This window comes from Chiloscyllium punctatum, chromosome 11 (assembly GCF_047496795.1).
Source record: "Chiloscyllium punctatum isolate Juve2018m chromosome 11, sChiPun1.3, whole genome shotgun sequence".
NCBI lineage: Eukaryota > Metazoa > Chordata > Chondrichthyes > Orectolobiformes > Hemiscylliidae > Chiloscyllium > Chiloscyllium punctatum.
Window position 1 is genome coordinate 104,710,543 of NC_092749.1, and position 17,815 is coordinate 104,728,357.

Genomic DNA, 17,815 nt, shown 5'->3' on the forward strand with positions numbered 1-17,815 from the left:
TGCACAAAACACGAAGGCATGGGATTGAGGGTGATTTCGGGGTTTAGATCAGAAATTGGCTAGCTGAAAGAAGACAGAGGGTGATGGTTGATGGGAAATGTTCATCCTGGAGTTCAGTTACTAGTGGTGTACTGCAAGTATCTGTTTTGGGGACACTGCTATAAATGACCTGGATGAGGGCATAGAAGGATAGGTTTGTAAATTTGCAGAAGACACGAAGGTCGATGGAGTTGTGGATAGTGCTGAAGCATGTTGTAGGTTACAGAGGGACATAGATAAGCTGCAGGGCTGGGCTGAGAGGTGGCAAATGGAGTTTAATGCGGAAAAGTGTGAAGTCATTCATTTTGGTAGGAGCAACAAGAATAAAGAGTACTGGGATAATGGTTAGATTCTTGGTTGTGTAGATGAGCAGAGAGATCTAGGTGTCCAGGTACATAGATCCTTGAAAGTTACCTCCCAGGTTGATAGGGTTGTTAAGAAGGCATACGGTATGTTAGCTTTTATTGGTAGAGAGATTGATTTTCAGAGGGTAAAAACAATGACTGCAGATGCTGAAAATCAAATACTGGATTAGTGGTGCTGGAAGAGCTTTTGCCCGAAATGTTGATTTCGCTGCTCGTTGGATGCTGCCTGAACTGCTGTGCTCTTCCAGCACCACTAATCCAGATTGATTTTCAGAGTCATGCGATCATGCTGCAGCAGTACAAAACTCAGGTAAGGCTGCACTTGGAGTATTGTGTACAGTTCTGGTCACCGCAAAGGACGTGGAAGCTTTGATAAGGGGTCAGAAGTGATTTACCAGGATATTGCCTGAATAGTGTAGAATTGATGGGCTTCACAGATTATGTTGCACCAACCTGTGGAACCAGAGGACTGAAGGGCCTGTACTGCGCTGTAATGTTCTAACAGAATACCAAATAACTTAACCTATCCGAAAACCCAACAAACTATCCCCACTTAAAGATGCCGTTCCAAGTACTTGCAATAATACCCATAAACAAGCCTTGGCACAAAAGGGGAAATCAAACACAGGGACTTATAGGATAGTGAGGAGAGAGAGAGAGAGAGAGTCAGCATGGAACACCTTGTTCCATGTAGCTGTTTCTTGGATCAGCAGCCTCAAACTGCCTGACTACTGTCAGTGAATTGTCAGACTGCTAAATCAAACCAAACCAGAGAAAAGCACAGCTGGGAGTATTAGGCACTCCCCTTTCTTTGTAGAAGTTTTTTTAAAATAAGTTGAAAGCCTTTTGCCTGAGACAATATCTGTTAACTATAATCAAACTGGTCCTAAAACCCTTGAAACCCAACATTCAGAACCAGTGTTATTATAACCTCCTGAAAAAGAAATCAAGGACAACATAATCGTGTTAAAGGAGCAGCATCATCACACATCAGTATTTCTGTGACTAATTCTTAGGATTGTAATTGAGACGAAATTTATTCCAATATGTCCATATATAATGACCAAGCATTGTTAGCTGTGTTCTGGAGGGCTGCTTTAGAGAAAAATCGGACCAAGAGTTACCCATATTCCTGGCACTTGCCGATATGCCCTGACCCCATAGATTCCAGGAAACATACATTTTAATGTGTGCTGGGAACATTGAGCACTCAAAGGCATAGGAAAATGTGGCTTCTCCTGGAAGGACTATTGATTAGATTTGAGTGGAAGCCGTTTGCTGGGTGCAAGAATATTATATAGAATATGCAGTACTGAAACAATCAGTCCATGCTAGCATTAATGCTCCACTTGAATTCCACACCACCCCATTCCGACCAGTTCAACTTCAGTGACATTAACTTCTATTCCTTTTTCCCTGATACATATATCTACTCTTGTTTTGAATGCATCACTGTATTCACCTCAATCACTCTGTGAAGAGATTACTAAGCACCACATTGAAAGCAGAGGTGATACCAAATGAGGAGCAATAGACAGAAGGAGGGGGTAAGGGTCACAAGCGCAGTGGCAGGGCTCGCACGTACGTATGTTAGACAAGATACAAACAGAGAGTTGCATTGACAAAATTAACAAGCAGTTTATCAACTTACTTGAGAATCTTCAGTGCACCTTAGAATGCTGAAGAAGTGCTATTTGTATGTATTCAGACATACGTAGAGGCATGCATGAAACTTGGTATGGTTTGGAACAACCTTTTGCTTCTGAGACCCTCCTCCCAAGGTATAAAACTTTCACAGACCCCTACATACAGGAATGTTTACTGTATAAAACAATCAGTATAAGCCCAGCCAGCAAAGCTCACTTACTCTCAGATGAATCTCAATATTAAATAGGGATAATATTATTATTATCATCGGGGGTCAATCACTCACTCTTTTCTCTGGAATTCAGGTCTTTTGTCTATGTTTAGCACAAGACTGTGAAGAAGTCTGGAGCCGCGTGGCTCTTGTTGAACCCAAAATGAGCATCGGTGAGCAGGCTATTGCTAAGTATTTGTTCCATGATTGCACAGCCAGTGGCACCTTCCCATCAGTCAGTAGATCGATGCAGTGATAATCAGCTAGGTTGGATTTGGCTTGCTTTTCAAGGACAGGGGGTACTGGGCAATTTTTCCCATGGCTGGCTATTTGTCAGTACTGGAGCTGTAAAGGAATAGGTTGACTCAGGGTGGAGCTGGTACTTGAGCACATGAATTTGGTGGGGCTGCTGAGGTATTACCAGGACCCACAACTGTGCAGTACCTTCAGCTGTTTCTTCATATCACAGAATCCATACAGTGCAGGTAGAAGCCTTTCAGTCCATTGAGTCAGCATCGACCCTTTGAAAAGCATCCCAGTCAGTCCCACTGTAAATCTACTGATCCACCTAACCTGCACATCTTTGGACTTTGAAACTGAAGTACCTGGTGCAAACTCCACACAGACCTTTGGAGAACATGCAAACTCCATGCAGACAGTTGCCCAAGGCTGGAATTGAACTTGGATCCTTGGCACTGTGAGGCAGTAAAGTGAACCGCTGTGTCACCATGCTGCCCTATATATCATGTGGAGCGAATGAAGATATGAATCTTTTAAACTACTTAAACATCTGATTGATGGGTTGAATGGCTGCTTTATGTGCCAGAACTTTTCTGTGGTTCAATGGTGTATCACCTGTTAAGCTTCTAACTCAAGGGACTATAAGCCTTTGCCAGCTGACCTCATAATTTGACACCATTACCATGGCAAGACGGTTATATCTAATAAACTTGTTCCTTTGCACCACTGCAATTTAAATAGTAGGTAATTGGTAAATAAATCATGTCAAGCAATCCTACCCAGCATTCAGCTCTGCTTTGTCCACTTGATTCTGTGGCCTGTACATTTTAGCCAATGCCTCTGGTGTAAGGATTGGCTGGCTGACAGCCAGAATGTTACAGTTCCGTTCGGCGAGAGGACTATCACTGAACCATGTAATTGTAGAAGAGACAGGTGTTCCATTGACAGGGTCGTATATGGGAGTCATCGTCTTGCTGTATAGACCAGGACTTGCTGTGCAACGAGACAAGTGACAAAATGTTTATATCATTTACACCGAAGCACTCTGATATTTATTAGAAGTGAGCAAATAATTAGACATCATACAAAATGAAGCAATAACCTTTGTGCTGATGTTTGGTGTCTTCACAGGATAGAGGTCTAAATCTGGTTCGTTATTTTAATTTGGACCGATGACAGATGTGCATTGCAGGAAGTTATAAAGACTGGCTACACCATAATTAACTAACTACAAAGCAGAAACGACATAATATGTAAATATTTCACTCGGTCATTGTGTTAATGGTATCATAAAGGCAAGATGTCCTCCGAATGCTTTTTCTTGTAAAGTTGGTAAACATCCATTTTAGAATTTCACTATAAATAGTAAACACCCTTCAATATTGGTGGAGGGGATTTCCACCCACAGTCCCAATATATGTGCAGCAAAACTTGAGAAATTGTCTTGCTCTTCCTCTTGTAACACACAATAAAATGCAAGAAATCTGAAGACAAATCTTAAGAACACAATAGATTACAACAAACAAACAGTATTGGTGCTGTTCCACATTAACAATTGTTATGATCATTAAAACAAACATTACCATGGTGTTCTTAATATAATTAGTCAGTAACCATGGCAACACCAAGCGCATGTACACAACATTTACTTTTGCAGTCACGCCTCAATCATGCTCTGGCAAAGTAGAAACTAGGTTTTATGGAAATTCTAGACTTAGACATTGAATTTAAATGCCACCAGCTGCTGTGGTCAGATTTGAACCCATGCCCCTTGAGGACTGGCCTGTGCCTCTGAATTATTAGTTTGACTTTTCCTTTATCATTGTGAGAGATATTGGCATTGCTGGGCAAGGTTGGCATTGTTTGCCCATCTCCAGTTGCTCTTGAGCTGTCTCTCGGCCATTCCAGAGAACAATTTTTTAAAAAGTCAAAAACATTCCCGAGGACCTGGAGTCACATCAGGTAAGGGTGGGAGATTCCCTTCTCTGAAGGGCATTACGGAATCAGATGCTTTTCAAGACAAGCAATGATAGTTCCACCATGAAACGGATCCCAGATTTATTAGTTGACTTTAAATTCCACCAGTGTCCTCATTAGTTTTAAGGATTTCCTTCTCTAAAAATGAGTGAACCAGATGGATATTTACAACAATAGACAATGATTCCTTTGTCACCATTAGATATGGTTTAATTTTGGATTTCATTGACTCAAATTTCACCGTTTGTTGTAGTGGGATTCAAATCCATGTCCCTAGTCGGCTCTGGATTACTACTCCCATGATATTACAACTAAATTGACACCTCCCCTTACCAAGTTATCATGCTGTTCCTGTGTACTTCCAGTGGCTAAAGAAGAGTGATTTCAGTAAATATTTGACAGTGAGCTCTTTATTCTGACAGCAGAGCGAATAAAGCATGGTCCAGGGTGTGAAGGAATTGTATTTAATCAAACACCTCCAATTTGAGGTTTTCAAGTATATCGCATTGAGTTATCTGACTGGAGTGTAGATCTATCAGACTGTGATGTGAAAAGGCAGAAATCTGTTGAATTCCTACTCTTAAGAATCCCCATTTTAAACATTTTAAAATTAATTGCACCCAACTTATCTTTCAAAAATGGTTTTCTACAGCAGTTGCCTATCAATATCTCAGAGACAGGGTGTCACACATTTACACTCTTGGCTAGTTCGTAGGTGCTATTTCAAAGTGACTTGTTTGACCTGTTTCTGCAGATTACTTAAGGGAAAAGCAAAATCTCCAACTGATAGAAAAAAAAATTGATCATCAGGTAACCAATAAACTTTAAATGATTCTATTATGGTACTTATTGTCAGTTTGGAAGTCAAAGAAAGAATAATGAGGTCCAAGGCAATTAGACTTGACTCTTGTAGATTCCTAAGCCAACAATGCAGAGGTAAGATGAAAGTGCATTAAAGAGGTTGAAATAAAGACAAAATTCTGCAGAGTCTGGAAATCTGAATCAAAAATATCTACACTGGTAAAACTGGTTCATTATTTTAATTTGGACTGATGACAGTTAGGGCAGCACGGTGGCTCAGTGGTTAGCACTGCTGCCTCACAGCGCCAGGGACCCAGGTTCGATTCCGATCTCGGATGACTGTCTGTGTGGAGTTTGCACATTCTCCCCTTGTCTGTGTGGTTTCCTCTCACAATCCAAAGATGTGCAGGTTAGGTGGATTGGCCATGCTAAATTGCCCCTAGTGTTAGGTGCATTTGTCAGAGGTAAATGTTGGGTCAGTGTAGACTTGTTGGGCCAAAGGTCCTGTCTCCATACTGTAGGGAATCTACTTAATCATTACGGTGTAGCCATAATGCACATCTAAGTACAAAGTAGAAACAACATAATATGAAAACATTTCACTCTGTCATTGTGCTACTGGTGTCATAAAGCCATTGGCAATATGTCCTCTAAATGCTATTTCTTGTAAAGTTGATAAAAATTCATTTTAGATCTTCAGTTTGATTTTACTGCAAATAGTGAACAGAAAAAAATATCCTTCAATGGTGGTTGGTGGTGGGGGGTGGATTTCCACCCATAGTTCCAATACTTGCAGCATGTAAGACTCGATAAAATTCATAGCTTTTCTCATGTAACACACAATAAAAGAAATCCGAAGACAAGTCTTAAAAACACAACAGCTTGAATTTTCTTGCTGCTGCTAGATTTATTCTATTGGTGTTCCTTCTCCTGGACTGGGAGAGATAGCAAGGAACTCTGTTTTGCTGAATTTGCCTTTGCTAAGGGTGTGTTTATAGGATGCTGCTACATTGATGAGTAGTAGTTAAGATAATATATTATTTTAAGTATGTTGATAGAGTTAAAGTTATGCCAATTCTTTTTTTTTTAATTTATATTTTAACTGTGGTGTAAGAATAAGTGATTTTTGCTTAAAGTCTAGGAATTGATTCACATCATAAGGTCTTATGCTTGCCTCTAAATAAGATAAAGAACAAAGAAAATTACAGCACAGAACAGGCCCTTCGGCCCTCCAAGCCTGCACCGATCTGATCCTCTATTAAACCTGTCACCTATTTTCCAAGGATCTGTATCCCTCTGCTCCCTGCTCATTCATATATCTGTCTAGATACATCTTAAATGATGCTATCATATCTGCCTCGACCACCTCCACTGGCAAAGTGTTCCAGTCACCCACCACCCTCTGTGTAAAGAAATTTACACACATATTTTCTGATTCAGTATGTGGATGTACCTACTAGAGAAGGTGCAAAACTTGACCTACTCTTGGGAAATAAAGCAGGGCAGGTGACTGAGGTGTCAGTGGAGGAGCACTTAGGGGCCAGCAACCATAATTCTATTCGTTTTAAAATAGTGATGGAAAAGGATAGACCAAATTGAAAAGTTGACGTTCTAAATTGGAGAAAGGTCAATTTTGACGGTATTAGGCAAGAACTTTTGAAAGCTGATTGGAGGCAGATGTTTGCAGGTAAAGGGACGGCTGGAAAATGGGAAGCCTTCAGAAATGAGATAACAAGAATCCAGAGAAAGTATATTCCTGTCAGGATGAAAGGGAATGCTGGATGACTAAAGAAATTGAGGGTTTGGTTAAGAAAAAGAAGGAAGCATATGTCAAGTATAGACAGGATAGATCGAATGAATCCTTAGAAGAGTGTAAAGAAAGTTGGAGTATACTTAAGAGGGAAATCAGGAGGGCAAAACGGGGACATGAGATAGCTTTGGCAAATAGAATTAAGGAGAATCCAAAGGGTTTTTTCAAATAAATTAAGGACAAAAGGGTAACTAGGGAGAGAAGAGGGCCCCTCAAAGATCAGCAAGGTGGCCTTTGTGTGGAGCCACAGAAAATGGGGGAGATACTAAATGAATATTTTCCATCAGTATTTACGGTGGAAAAGGATATGGAAGATATAGATTGTAGGGAAATAGATGGTGACATCTTGCAAAATGTCCAGATTACAGAGGAGGAAGTGCTGGATGTCTTGAAATGGTTAAATGTGGATAAATCCCCAGGCCCTGATCAGGTGTACCCGAGAACTCTGTGGGAAGCTAGAGAAGTGTTTGCTGGGCCTCTTACTGAGATATTTGTATCATCGATAGTCACAGGTGAAGTGCCGGAAGACTGGAGGTTGGCAAACATGGTGCCACTGTTTAAGAAGGGTGGTAAAGACAAGCCAGGGCACTATAGGCCAGTGAGCCTGACCTCAGTGGTGGGCAAGTTGTTGGAGGCAATCCTGAGGGACAGGATGTACATGTATTTGGAAAGGCAAGGACTGATTCGGGACAGTCAACATGGCTTTGTGCGTGGGAAATCATGTCTCACAAACTTGATTGAGTGTTTTGATGAAGTAACAAAGAGGATTGATGAGGGCAGAGCAGTAGATGTGATCTATATGGACTTCAGTAAGGCGTTCGACAAGGTTCCCCATGAGAGACTGATTAGCAAGGTTAGATCTCATGGAATACAGGGAGAACTAGCCATTTGGATACAGAACTGGCTCAAAGGAAGACAGAGGGTGATGGAGGAGGATTGTTTTTCAGACTGGAGGCCTGTGACCAGTGAAGTGCCACAAGGATCGGTGCTGGGTCCTCTACTTTTTGTCATTCACATAAATGATTTGGATGCGAGCATAAGAGGTACAGTTAGTAAGTTTGCAGATGACACCAAAATTGGAGGTGTGGTGGACAGCGAAGAGGGTTACCTCAGATTACAACAGGATCTGTACCAGATGGGCCAATGGGCTGAGAAGTGGCATATGGAGTTTAATTCAGATAAATGCGAGGTGCTGCATTTTGGGAAAGCAAATCTTAGCAGGACTTATACACTTAATGGTAAGGTCCTAGGGAGTGTTGCTGAACAAAGAAACCTTGGAGTGCAGGTTCATAGCTCCTTGAAAGTGGATTCGCAGGTAGATAGGATGGTGAAGAAGGCATTTGGTATGCTTTCCTTCATTGGTCAGAGTATTGAGTACAGGAGTTGGGAGGTCATGTTGCGGCTGTACAGGACATTGGTTAAGCCACTGTTGTGTGCAATTCTGGTCTCCTTTCTATTGCAAGGATGTTGTGAAAGTTGAAAGGGTTCAGAAAAGATTTACAAGGATGTTGCCAGGGTTGGAGGATCTGAGTTACAGGGAGAGGCTGAACAGGCTGGGTCTGTTTTCCCTGGAGTGTCGGAGGCTGAGGGATGACCTTATAGAGGTTTATAAAATCATGAGGGGCATGGATAGGGTAAATAGACAAAGTCTTTTCCCTGGGGTGGGGGAGTCCAGAACTAGAGGACATAGGTTTAGGGTGAGAGGGGAAAGATATAAAAGAGACCTAAGGGGCAACATTTTCACGCAGAGGGTGGTACATGTATGGAATGCGCTGCCAGAGGATGTGGTGGAGGCTGGTACAATTGCAACATTTAAGAGGCATTTGGATGGGTATATGAATAGGAAGGGTTTGGAGGGATATGGACCGGGTGCTGGCAGGTGGGACTAGATTGGGTTGGGTTGGACCTAAGGATCTATTTCCATGCTGTACATCTCTATGACTCTATCTCCCTTAAACTTTTCCCCTCTCATCTTGAACTCACAATCCCTAGTAATTGAATCCCCCTACTCTGGGGAAAAAGCTCCTTGCTATCCACCCTGTCTGGACAGCTCAAGATTTTTTAGACCTCAATCAGGTCGCCCCTCAACCTCCATCTTTCTCATGAAAATAATCCTAATCTACTCAAGCTCTCTTCATAGCTAGCGCCCTCCATACCAGACAACATCCTGGTGAACCTCCAAAGCATTCACATCCTTTTGGTAATGTGGCAACCAGAACTGTACGCAGTATTCCAAACGTGGCTGAACTAAAGTTCCATACAACTGTAACATGACCTGCCGTCTGATGAAGGAAAGTTATGCTGTGTGCCTTCTTGACCACTCTATTGACCTGCATTGCCCTCCTTCAGGGAACAATGGACCTGAACACCCAGATCTCTCTGTATATCAATTTGCCCCAGGGCTTTTCCATTTACTGTATAGTTGGATCTTCCAAAATGCAACACCTCACATTTGCTTGGATTGAACTCCATCTTCCATTTCTCTGCCCAGTTCTCCAATCTATCTATATTCTGCAGCATTCCCCTTGACAGTCCCCTTCACTAACTGCTACTCCACCAATCTTAGTGTCATCTGCAAACTTGCTAATCAGACCATCTATAACTTCCTTCAGATAATTTATGTACCTGTATATCACAAATAACAGTGGTCCCAACACAGATCCCTGTAGAACATCACTGGTCACAGTTCTCCATTTTGAGAAGCTCCCTTCCACTACTACACTCTTGTCTCCTGCTGCCCAGCTAGTTCTCTATCCATCTAGCTAGTACATCCTGGACCCCATGCAACTTCACTTTCTCCAGGGTCTAGGTTACATCCTTGATATGTTTTGAAGGAACTGGTCCATAACTCATTCAGTGTCTTGATTTGCTGTCTGTGGGAATACTTCAATGAATCAGCTGCTGATCATGCTTGTTGACATCATAATTTCCAGGCTTCCAGCAACAAGCTTGCCTTGATTCTAGATTAAACTGCCAGCACCATGGCTCAGTGTGGGCTGCCAGTGGCTCAGTGATTAGCACCACTCAGTGGTCAGGGACAAGGTTCGATTCCAGCCTTGGGCAAACGTCTGTCTAGAGTTTCCACATTCTCGTGCCTGCATGAGTTTTCTCCAGATTTCTTCACACAGTCCAAAGATGTGCAGGTTAGGCGGATTGGTCTTGGGAAATTACCCATAGTGTGCAGGCTAGGGGAGGTAGCGATGGGAAATGCAGGGTTACAGGAGTAGGGTGGGTCTGGGTGGGATGCTCTTTGACGATCAGTGTGGCCTTGATAGACCAAATGCTTCCACACTGCAGAGATTCTGTTCTAAATAGATCCTATTCAGGAGAGGGGAAAATCCACCTCATAGTGATTGCCAAATTTCTGCAGGCTACTTTTTTCAGGTTACATTATCACTTGCTGTATATCTAGCCATTATGCATGTATGGGCTGGGCATAAACACATGACCTACCACATCACCAAGTTTTTAAACTGACAGATAGCCACTGCTATTAAATGTGACAGTCCCCATGTTACTCTCTGTAGCACTAGTGTTCCAGGTTCCACCAAAGAGAAAAAAAAGAGAAACCATTATGTCATGTTCTGCTCTCAACATTGCCTTCTCATTTGTGGGACTGCATATCTTCTCCAAATAGACTCAGATAAAGTGTAACCATGGAGGTGAGGAGTGAAGGGTCCATGACCTGTCCTCCTGTGTTTCTTTCCTCTTCAGATCAGTAGGAAGTGTCCAGCCATCGGCCATCTGAGAAAGTTAGTATTACATCTTGGCTGAATCTCTCAGTCTGAGGAGATTAAACAGTGAAGAGGGGATGTAAAAGGTATTCCCCACTTTCTCCTTCATGAGATTCAGGCCTCCCTTCCCCTCCATTCACCCTTGACAGTCCCAAAGTAGCCCACCCTCATTCCCTCGTACAAACTACCACTCCATCTTTATCTTCCCAAAATACCTTCTCTAAAGTTCATGAGACGTTTTTCTTGCCTCCCATATCTCTGCCTATCAATCCATAACTCCCTGCCTGCATATGATAATACTGAAGAGGCGTCATATTAGATTCAAACGTTAACTCTTATTTCTATCTCCACATTCTTACACCACAGTTAATACAAAAAAAAAGAGTTGGCATAAATTTGACTATCAAAACTCCAGCTTTTGCAGCAGCAGAGAGTGAGCTGCATCTAGCAGCTTCAACTTCAAAACTCCCAACTTCAGCAACTGAAAACAAAATTAAAACCCTCGGACTATTTGAGCTTGATTCTACCCACTCATGCTTCTTTTATCTAATTTAAAAAAAAATTATTTACTCTGCTTTCCATGGAGCAGCCACCTCTGCATTACAACGCCACTCTTCAAGAGAAACAGGTCAGAACAAATCCCTCTTAAAGGCTCATCTTGTCACAAAATGCACTGACTATCAGCACTCAACACATTCAGATTGCAAAATAAATGATGATTCAGCTAAGACAGAAGCTAAACTGTCAAAAAAAACCAAACACTTAAATGAAAGTATGTGGAATATCTTTTATCATATAAGAGAAATATGAAAGGGCTTGAATATAAAATTAGGTTTCAGGGCTAGTGGAAGTATGCAACGGTAATTAGAATGTAAAAACTTTGTACATTCATCATTATAAACCCAGAAAGATCTCATTCAATCAGCTGCAACTTTTTTTTTAGATTTAGATTACTTACTGTGTGGAAACAGGCCCTTCGGCCCAACAAGTCCACACCGCCCCGCCGAAGCGTAACCCACCCATACCCCTACATCTACATCTACATCTACCCCTTACCTAACACTACGGGCAATTTAGCATGGCCAATTCACCTGACCCGCACATCTTTGGACTGTGGGAGGAAACTGGAGCACCCGGAGGAAACCCACGCAGACACGGGGAGAACGTGCAAACTCCACACAGACAGTTGCCTGAGGCGGGAATTGAACCCGGGTCTCTGGCGCTGTGAGGCAGCAGTGCTAACCACTGTGCCACCGTGCCGCCCAGAAAGAATTGAAGAATCTTTTTAACAGCAAGATTAATAGCATATAAGTGGAACTTTTGTTGGCTCACACTCTGTGCAGATTTCAACAGCATATTCTCTGGTAAAGTGCAGAATCATGCTCAGCAATATTCTGGTTTCCGTATTATTCTGGATACACAGGCTCCCTAAATTGCAATCAGTTTTAATGGATTAATGGCAGCAGGTCAAAAAGGGCGACGCTGGAAAAGCACAGCAGGTCAGGCAGCATCTGAGAAGCAGGAGAATTGACATTTCGGGTATGAGCCGTTATGCTCAAAATGTCAACTCTCCAATGCCTCGGATACTGCCTGACTTGCTGTGCTTTTCCAGCTCCACACATTTTGACTCTCATCTCCAGCTTCTGCAGTTTTCACTTTCTCCTAATGACAAGAGGTGCTGACAATTCTCATCATCAAACCACCACATAATCTGAAAGACATCTTACAGAGCCATATATTCATCTCCTAGAAACACAATACTGGACACCTAGTCATGTAACCCTGTCTCTTGATCCCTTTCTAGCATGGCATGGTCAGAAATAGATTTAACTGAAGTGGGAATGTCTACAGTGCACAGAGGTTTCAAAACAGGGAAAGGAGAAAAAAAGAAAACTGCAGAAGTATCTTTGCAAAAATAATATTAATCTTGAGCAAAAAAAGAGAAATAATCAAACTTCTCACTCACAATCCAAACTGTTTGATCCCAATTCTCCTATTATTCCTTTATGGAGAGGCAAAATGAGATGGTGTCCATCTTTATATCATTGGTCACGAAGAGATGGCTTCAGTTTACAGATGCATCAAGTTCTATGATAATAGTATACACGGACTATCAAATTTTAATAAGGTAAAAACAATGTCCAGCATCTCATAGTTATACCCAAGGTCTTTCATGGTTTTTAAAGAGGAGGAAATACAGACCTGACCACAGATCAAGGCAAACTCCAGCACAGCCCTGTGGAACAAAAGAGCTGTGCTGAAATTATTATTTTATCTAATTACAATCAAAACTGAGGAATTTAAATCTTGATTCACATGTATATAATTAGGAGGTGGAATGCTCACCCACCAGTTAGCCAACTCGAATGGACAATTGAGCTACATACCAACAGATGGTTTTGAGCAGAAGAGAGAGAATAAGGTTTAATTTGTGACAACAGGAGCTGGAACCCTCTCTCTCCCTGCTTCTTCCTCTCATCATCTTGGAATACAGCACACGGTGAAAAAGCACATTGGGAAAACAACCATTCACCCAAGGATTTAATGATATGTTTCAGAACTGCTGAGTCAACTATTAAACTACTCTGGTCATCGGTTTGACAATCTGACACCTCAAGGACTCTAAGACCTCTTAACTGTGCATCATTTATTCCCCTTGTCTGTATCAGGCACACACACACTTTTAAAATCATTGCCAGTGTTTGTGTGGTGTTGCAGTTTTATTATTTTTCCCTTTGTGTTAGAGGTGATAAAATTCCTCTTTCTTTCATCCAAGATTAGATTAGATTCCCTACAGAGTGGAACAGTCCCTTTGGTCCAACAAGTCCACACCAACCCTCCAAACAGCCACCCACCCAGACCCATTCCCCTACATTCAGCCCTGACTAATGCACCTAACACTACAGGCAATTTAGCATGGCCTATTCACCTAACCTGCACCTCTTTGGACTGTGGGAGGAAACAGGAGCACCTGGAGGAAACCCACGCAGACACGGGGAGAATGTGCAAACTCCAAACAGACAGTTGCCCGAGGCAGGAATTAAACCCGGGTCCCTGGCGCTGTGAGGCAGCAGTGCTAACCACTGTGCCACCGTGCCACCCACTGATGACCCTGCCAATTGACTCCTTCATCTCCATTTAAATGAAGTTACATTTTAATGAAGTATAACAGCTCCATGCTGCAATGAAATCAAAATATTTTTGTGACTGACCAAGGTGAGTTGGGGGTAAAAAAAAAGAGATAATTTTCTTAGTTGTAAAACATGTTATATACACTGGTCAAACAGAAGTGCTACTTTAGTTAAAAATTGATTTGAGATCGATGTCTTTTATTTATTTGGCAAGTTAGAAATGCTCTTTGCAGATATCATTTGCAAACATGACAACTGCATAAATAAAGAAATAAATATTATTTCTGACAATATTTACAGTGTATGTCTCTAATTCTAGTTCTGCAGTACTTTTAAAATCAGAAAGAGGTTGCACAAAGGGAAACTTAATAAGTTCAGTGCATGTTTTGAGAGGTGTATTGTGAACAGAAGACGCACAAACATTGAGAGTACAATTTCAATATAAAAGAAGGCACTCCAGCGCATACACATCTTTGGAAAATAAACCAAATTGTTTACAACATTTTAGATGGTTTAGTTTCGCTTACAAAAGTATTACCTACTGATCCTGGAGAAACTGGCCCCTGGTCCAAGTCTAAAATGTCTTCATCAACAGCATGCTTACTGTTCTTCTCTTTCTTCTTTTTTGAAACGTTCCCTCGTGGTTTCAACAGGGAAAGTTCCTCCGGCCTACGAATATCTAAAAACATTTGGAAGTACAAATAACCTTAGTGTAGACAGTTAAAACTAGCTCCTACAAAATATCAACACAACGCATTTTCTAAAACTTGAACACGAAGCATCGTCTCCAGACGTATATCATAGAAACACGAGGTCTACCAACTGTTTGAGGTATCCCTTTGCAAAATCTGTCAAGTTTGCTCAGTACTCTCAGGGATTTGGAAGGCTACTCCCCCAGCCCCGCTCAAAATTCACAGGCAACTGCCAGAACCCCTCTCGGTAATGTCTCCCCTTCCTTCCTTCACTCTGCTTACCTCAGCTGACACCTTGGCTAATATCTGTGTCAGGAGACAGTGAAGCCTGCAGATGCTGGAGATCAGAGTTGAAAGTGTGTTGCTGGAAAAGCACAGCAGACCGGCCAGCATCCGAGGAGCTGGAAAATCGATGTTTCGGGCCAGAGCCCTTCATTAGGTAGGGCTATATTTTAGAAGGGCATCTATATTTAAGACTTCCTGATGAAGGGCTCTGCCCCGAAACATCGATTTTTCCTGCTCCTCAAATGCTGCCTGACCTGCTATGCTTTTCCAGCAACACACTCTCAACCTCAATATCTGTGTCAGCCTATCTCTGATATTCTAGGGTGGCAAGTTGAACTCTGGGGACAGGTATGGTTCTCATACTTCTTCAGTAGTAAATTTCCAAAGTCAATGAGTTAAAGTAAACTTGAACACAACTTTGATTACTTATGTCAAAACAAGATGTTTGTTTTCAATGATCAAGTACAGTCAGTTCTTCCAGAAGGTGATAGTTGCATTCCTGTGCGATTCCACGCTATACAAACATTGCGCAATACAAATAACACTTAAAAGTGTTGGCGATCTAATCACGTTATAGCCAACACACACTTTAAAAGTTCACACTTTAGAAGCAGTGTTCCCTATTCGCTCAGTTGCGTTACAGCTAATTCAGGCTAATGAAAGTAGAACTGACTGTATGTAAATCCTCTCCTGAGTGCCAGCGTTTTGAAAATATACAATTGAGTGGAGTACTGTGTTCAGTTCTGATTGCCTTGTTATAGGAAGGATATTATTAGGCTAGAGAGGGTTCAGAAGAGAGTTTCAAGGATGTTGCCAGGAATGCAGTGTTTGAGTTATAAGGAGAGGCTGGGTCTTTTTTCATTGGAGTACAGGAGGTTGAGGGGTGACCTTATCGAGGTTTACAAAATTATCAGAAGTATACATAAGGTGAATGGCAGCTGTCTTCTTCCCTAGGGTGGGGATTTCAAGATGGTTGGGGGACATATTTTTCAGGTAAGGAGAGAAAAATTTTAAAAGGAGTCTAAGCGTAAATTTTTTCACAGAGTGGTTCGTGTGTGGAATGAACTTCCAGAGGAAATGGTGGACGTTTGGATAAGTACATGAATCAGAAATGTTTGGAGGAATATGGGCTGAGCTGAGGCAGGTGGGACTAGTTTAGTTTGGGAACATGGTCAGCATGGACTGGTTGGACAAAAGGGCCTGTTTCCTTGCTATCACTCGACGAAAAAGTAGATAAACACATGAGGGAGAAAGAAATAGATATATGAATCAACAGGTTAGATGTAAAAATGTGAAGGAGGTTTGTGTGGTGCATTAACACCAGTATGGATCTATTTCATATTATAAACCCTATGTATTCCGCATATAGTTATGCAGCACCGATAATACCTGCTTAAACAAAAATAGAATATTAAACCAGTTACAAATTGTGCTGTGCAATAACATGAAACAACCACATAGTTGCACACTACGAATGTTATTCAAATTTCTGCAGAGAGGGACAATTTCCTTCTCGCAATTCATATCAAAGGACAAATAATCAAGCAGGTGAAACACATTTAGTTGGTAAAAATACAAAGCTCAAGTTTCTTTGTGCACCTGCCAACGTTTTGGTGAAGTTATCCACAGAAGGAATGCCATTGCCCATGTTTTCAGACCAGACTGCTGGCTTTGTACCTCTGGCTAGTATCTGATTAACATGTCTGTTTGGAGTTTCCACCAATCATCTTCTGAAGGTATGGGGTCAATTTGGAGAACACTCATGGAAACTCCCCATCTACATATTCATCGATGTGGTCTAGTTACCCAAAGACTTCATTCTCCAGCTGAGGTTAATAGCTGAGCAGTGTCTGTTGGCACATTTACCAAGAATGTGCAGTATATCCAACACGCAACAGATTTATTGAAGCTGTGCTAGTTCTCAATTGGAATTTTTGACAGTGGGAGAGAAAGTAGGCATGTAAGAGAGTTTATCTGAATTTGATGTTGTATTTTGGAGATGAATGTGAACAGCATGCGAGATAAAAATCGAACACAAAACAAATAAATCACCACGAGAATGTCACAGTAAGTGTACTCAAAACACATTACAGGAACATTTAAGGAGATGAAATACTTAACCCCACAGGATTTTCTATCTCTCAGGAGGCTCCATGTCTTGGAAATTCTCTACCACAGAAGGGTGGTAGCAGATGGGTCAGTGAGTATTTGTTAGTCGGAGGTGGATAGAATCCTGTTGATCGGGGAATCAAGGGTTAACAGGGAATATGGAATTTGAAACTCAAACAGATCAGCCATGATCTTGATGAATGGTGGAGCTGGTTGGAGTGGCTAAATGGTCAAGTTCTTCTCCTATTTCACATGTTTGTGTGTTCACTTTGCTTCACAAGAAATGGTTGCATAGCCATCTCAACACATATACAATGTTTTGGGTCACAGAATGCTCATTTTACAGTTATTAATCTGCCTCCTAAAGGTCCAAAATGACGAGCAGCAGATAGTGACTCGTAGCACTCAGCACTGCTGATCACCCTTCAGGTTTAATAAAGCTTGAGATGCATATCCACAGCTCCTCAAACCTCAACTATTTATGCACTGGGTAATCACTCCATTTGGGGCAGGATGTTCATAGAACAGATATTCCCAGATTTCTCCCCTTCAATCTTTACTGCAAGCAAATTATGTTTATATTTCTTAATTGCTTTCTCTTTTACTCTAATTTCCCCTTCTTTATTCATCTCAGTCATTCTTTGCTGTTCATTATATTCTATTCAATCTGGCGTGCCACTCAATTTTGTGAAATTTTGTACTTTTTCATTAAGTCTTATACTATCTTTAACTTCCTAATTCAGTCATGCATGGTGCATTCTCCCTTCAGAGTAT

General features: G+C 41.5%; 1 protein-coding gene across 2 annotated transcripts in view; it reads right to left on the reverse strand.

Moving 5' to 3' along the window:
* The window catches only part of fermt1 (FERM domain containing kindlin 1), an 86,710-nt gene that overhangs the window by 33,918 nt on the left and 34,977 nt on the right, over positions 1 to 17,815 (reverse strand). For both annotated transcript variants that reach the window (XM_072581456.1, XM_072581455.1), the window contains exons 4-5: positions 14,494 to 14,634; positions 3,282 to 3,495 (exon numbers count right to left, since the gene is read on the reverse strand). In XM_072581456.1, the coding sequence (XP_072437557.1) occupies positions 3,282 to 3,495; positions 14,494 to 14,634 (355 nt within the window). The remainder of the gene's footprint in view (positions 1 to 3,281; positions 3,496 to 14,493; positions 14,635 to 17,815) is intronic.